This window comes from Elephantulus edwardii, unplaced genomic scaffold, assembly GCF_000299155.1.
Source record: "Elephantulus edwardii isolate Elephantulus edwardi_28Jun2011 unplaced genomic scaffold, EleEdw1.0 scaffold00078, whole genome shotgun sequence".
Classification (NCBI taxonomy): Eukaryota; Metazoa; Chordata; class Mammalia; order Macroscelidea; family Macroscelididae; genus Elephantulus; species Elephantulus edwardii.
This window is the reverse complement of record NW_006399828.1, coordinates 13515134-13519111: the sequence shown is the minus strand read 5'-3', so window position 1 is coordinate 13519111 and position 3978 is coordinate 13515134. Positions and strand designations below refer to the sequence as shown.

Below are 3978 nucleotides of genomic sequence, written 5' to 3'. Positions count from 1 at the left end.
TGGGAGTGTCAGAGACAGTGCAATTGGCACAGGACAGAGAGGAGTTTAGGGCTGTTGTACATAGGGTCGCTATGAGTCGCAAGCGACTCGACGGCAAATAACAACAACAACAACAAGGGTTAACATTTAGCTGATAATGCGATACTGAACAAGTTAGTCTCAGATTCTCATTTTTGATCTGTAAAATAAACTATACTGACTTTAAGAAGTCTTGAGGGGTGCAGTGGTAAAAGCTTGACTGCTAATAAAAATGTTGGTAGTTTAAATCCACCAGCCTCTTTGTGAATGAAAGATGAGGTAGTTCTGTTTCCGTGAAGGTTTACAGCCTTGGGAAACAGTGGATCAGGATCTCTCTTACTGGGTCACTATGAATCATAACTGATGCTTTCGCAAAGGGCTTAGTTTTTTATATACGTACTATATAGAATTTTAAAAGATAATGGATGTGAGGTGCCTCACACAAAAGGGTGCCTGGCAGAGACTACTGCCTTCTGGGGGCTACACTGATTTTCACTTGCCATCATAGTCAGATGTTTAATTACCTCTCTAGGAGACTGTGGCTGAATGTAAATCTCATAAAGTTTTTTTGCCATAGAAATTCTGCTCCGTCGTGAGTCAATCTTCTTGTAGGTTTCACATGCCGTCCAGAATTTAATATTTTCTTCACTGTGCTCTGATTTTAAGTATACTGCATAGACTCCTGGACCATCTAGAAGCAATCGAAAAAGCAGTTAATTTTCATGGGCCAAGAGGATTAAAAATAGGGACAATATTTAATGCAGTTTAAATTGAAAGTATGCTTTGCTTTTTCACTGACCCTATACTTTGCCAAGTATGATCTCCTTCTCCAAGGCCTGGTTTTTCCTGATAACATGCATGAAGTATATGAAGTGCAGTCTAATCATCCTTGCATCTAAGGAGCATTATGATTGCATTTCTTCCAAGACAGATTTGGCTTTTGTTTCAGTCAGGTCAGTATCTTCACCCATACAAATGGTTCTAGGATAAGTAGACAAAGCTCTGGGCATGAAACTGACATGAAATACTTAATAAACCACGCTGAATTATGGGTTAAAAAAAGCTTAAAAACAAAACATACAGGTCATCATCGGAAGGAAGATACCTAGGTCAGTTAGAAGTGATAAAATGAGTAAGTTTACAGCCTGGAGTGCTTTTCAATGGGAAAACATGGATAGATTAAAATTCAATATCACATTTATGGTTTAGGGTTCCAACTGAAAAATAAAGGACCAGACAAGAAATAGAGCTCAGAGGGTTAAAAAATTATCTGAGAAACTAGGACAAAGTAGTGACTATTCTTAGCATAAATATCAAGTGATTGTTGACAGTAGAGATAGTTATCCTCTGCTCAGATCTTTAGTTGCCTTTCTGCAGGGGGCAGATACATAGAAACATGCTGGAGCTTTTTTTATCATGGTTCTATTTTGTAGACCCTAGTGTTTGCAGGTGAAAAACTCAAACCTATACCTATTCAATCTATATGCTGAGCAAATAATTCCAGAAACTAGACTATATGAAGCAGAACGTGGCTTCAAGAGTAGAGAAGCACATCAAGAACCGTTGTTATGCGGATGACACAATGTTGCTTGCAGAAAGTGAAGAAGACTTCTTGAAGCACTTACTGAAAAAGATCCAAGACCACAACCTCCAATAAGGATTATATCCCAACTCCTTCCCACTGGATTAAAAGATGACATCATGATAGATGGAGAAATGGTTGCAATTGTTACAAACTTCATTTTTCTTGGATCTACAACCAATATCCATGGCAGCAGTTAAGAAATCAAAAGGCATGTTACATTGGGAAAATAAACTGTCAAGGGCATCTCCTAAGAGTTACAGAGAAAAGACACCAGCTTAAAAACTAAGATGGGCCTGATCCAAGTCATGCTATTTTCAGTTACATCCTATGCATCTGAAAGTTGCAAAATGAATAAGGATGAGAGAAGAAGAATCTATTCCTTTCAAGTGAAGTATTAGAGAGAAGTATTGAATGGCGCAAAAGGATAAACAATTATGTCTTGGAGGAAATGCAATCAGGGTGTCTTCTACAGACAAGTAAGTGAAATTTCATCTCACATATTTTGGACATGCTGTCAGGAGAGATTAGTTCTTAGAAAAAGACTCGCTACTGGGAAAGGTGGAAAGTTAGAAAAAAATTGGAAGACCCTCAGCAAGAAGAATTGATACGATGTTTTTATGTTTGATTGAGTCACCTGTGACTCATATTGCCCCCATATATACAACAGCTCTGAACCCTGCTCAATCTTATTGTCCCTTCCATACTTACCCCCTTAAGCCTCATCACTGACTCAATATAGTGACTTTAATAATGGCCTTGTGCAGGTTGGAGATTGTGAGGATGGTGCGGGAAAGGACACCGTGACTTGATCACACCTAACTCCAATAATGTGGATGCAGAGGAATTTGGGCTATATACCCAAATGCATAGATGTCTCTGTGGCAGTTTTAATTCAGCGGCTCCATGGGATAAGGACAAGTGATCTGCTCCCAAGTGATTCACAGACTTGAAAAGCCAATAGAAGGTCAGCTGTCAGTCAGTTTCAACTTGACAACAATGAATGTTTATGTATAAAGAGATCTAGTTTCATAGTGCTTTACACGTTGTCATGTTAATTTGAAGGTTGACAGTTTAAACCTACTGGCTGCTACGTGGGAAAAGATGGACAGTCTCCTCACATAAAAGTTTACATTCTCCAGAATCACCATTAACAGCAGTGGCTTTGGGTCCAATTTGCTATCAAATAGCAACAACTTTATTTTAGTATTTCTCAATAGAGTAACTGGAATTTCAATAAACCTAACACATTTTGGGGAGAACTACTATTTTCAGGGTTCAAATAATCACTTCAAGAAAAATTTTGAACTCTCTTTGGTCAAAGGGAAATCTCTTGACTTCCTTTGAGCTGTGAAATTGGCTAATATATAAACCAGCTACAGAACTTTCAATTGATGTTAATATAAACATGTAATACTCTAAGTGGGCACATAGAGACTGACAGCAAAATGTTCTGGTTAACAATATTTTGGTCAACATAGCCCATAGGGAGTTGCACTGCTAAGCCAAAAAGATACACCTCTCTGGCAGTTCAAATCCACTAGGGACTCAGAGGGAGAATAATGGACAATTTTGTCATATGCAGTTTATGGCTTCAGAAAAGCCATTAGAGGATAAACTATTAGTTGGTTCTGGCTCAATGGCAATGAGTTGCAAGTTGAAGAAATAATGATAATCATATAGACTAGTAATAGCAAAGATATTACATTCCCCTGGATCTTCACAGAAGAAATAAGAAAATGCTTCTGAGCTCAAAAAAAGTTAAGTTTCTTGACTTCCTGGCTTCTGATGGCTCTCTTATCAGTGAAGCAGGAAGAATGAGTTCAAGAGAAAAAATGAAAATTAAGGCAGCATCTTCCCAAGGAATTATTAGTCTTGAGGCAAGCTAGAATTCTTCAAGATATATGCCATCTTCATAATACATAAAATGAAAGCATGACCTACAATTTTCAAGTGAGCAAATGTAACCTTCATGGCACTGAGTGGGAGATGGTTCAACAGAAACAGTTGTTAGGACTAGACAGGAAGTAAAGGATGTAGAGAAATGTAAAATAAGAAATGCTATGGATTAGAAACATTCTTACCCACTTGGAGAACTTAAATTTTAGCAAAAACATTTCTCTTTAAAAATATTTTATATTGGCTTTCGTAAAACTACAATATATATTGTATTCCATTGATATACATTGCGTTTCACACATTTCTTCATTGACATTCTGTTTCATATGATCATTCCCATGCTCACAACTCACAGTGACCCTATGTACAACTCTGCCCTATCAGCCACTCTCTGACACACCTGATTCAATTGCCTCAAGTTAGCATGTCAATCCATCTCATTTGGGGTCTTCCTCTCCCTCACTGTCCTTCCACCCTTT

The 3978-nt window shown here is 37.8% G+C and overlaps 1 protein-coding gene across 1 annotated transcript in view; it reads right to left on the bottom strand.

The window, feature by feature from the left end:
• The window catches only part of RGS13 (regulator of G-protein signaling 13), a 44932-nt gene that overhangs the window by 10132 nt on the left and 30822 nt on the right, over window positions 1–3978 (bottom strand). Inside the window, exon 3 of the mRNA XM_006889531.1 lies at window positions 543–709. Coding sequence (XP_006889593.1) covers window positions 543–709 — 167 coding nt within the window. The remainder of the gene's footprint in view (window positions 1–542; window positions 710–3978) is intronic.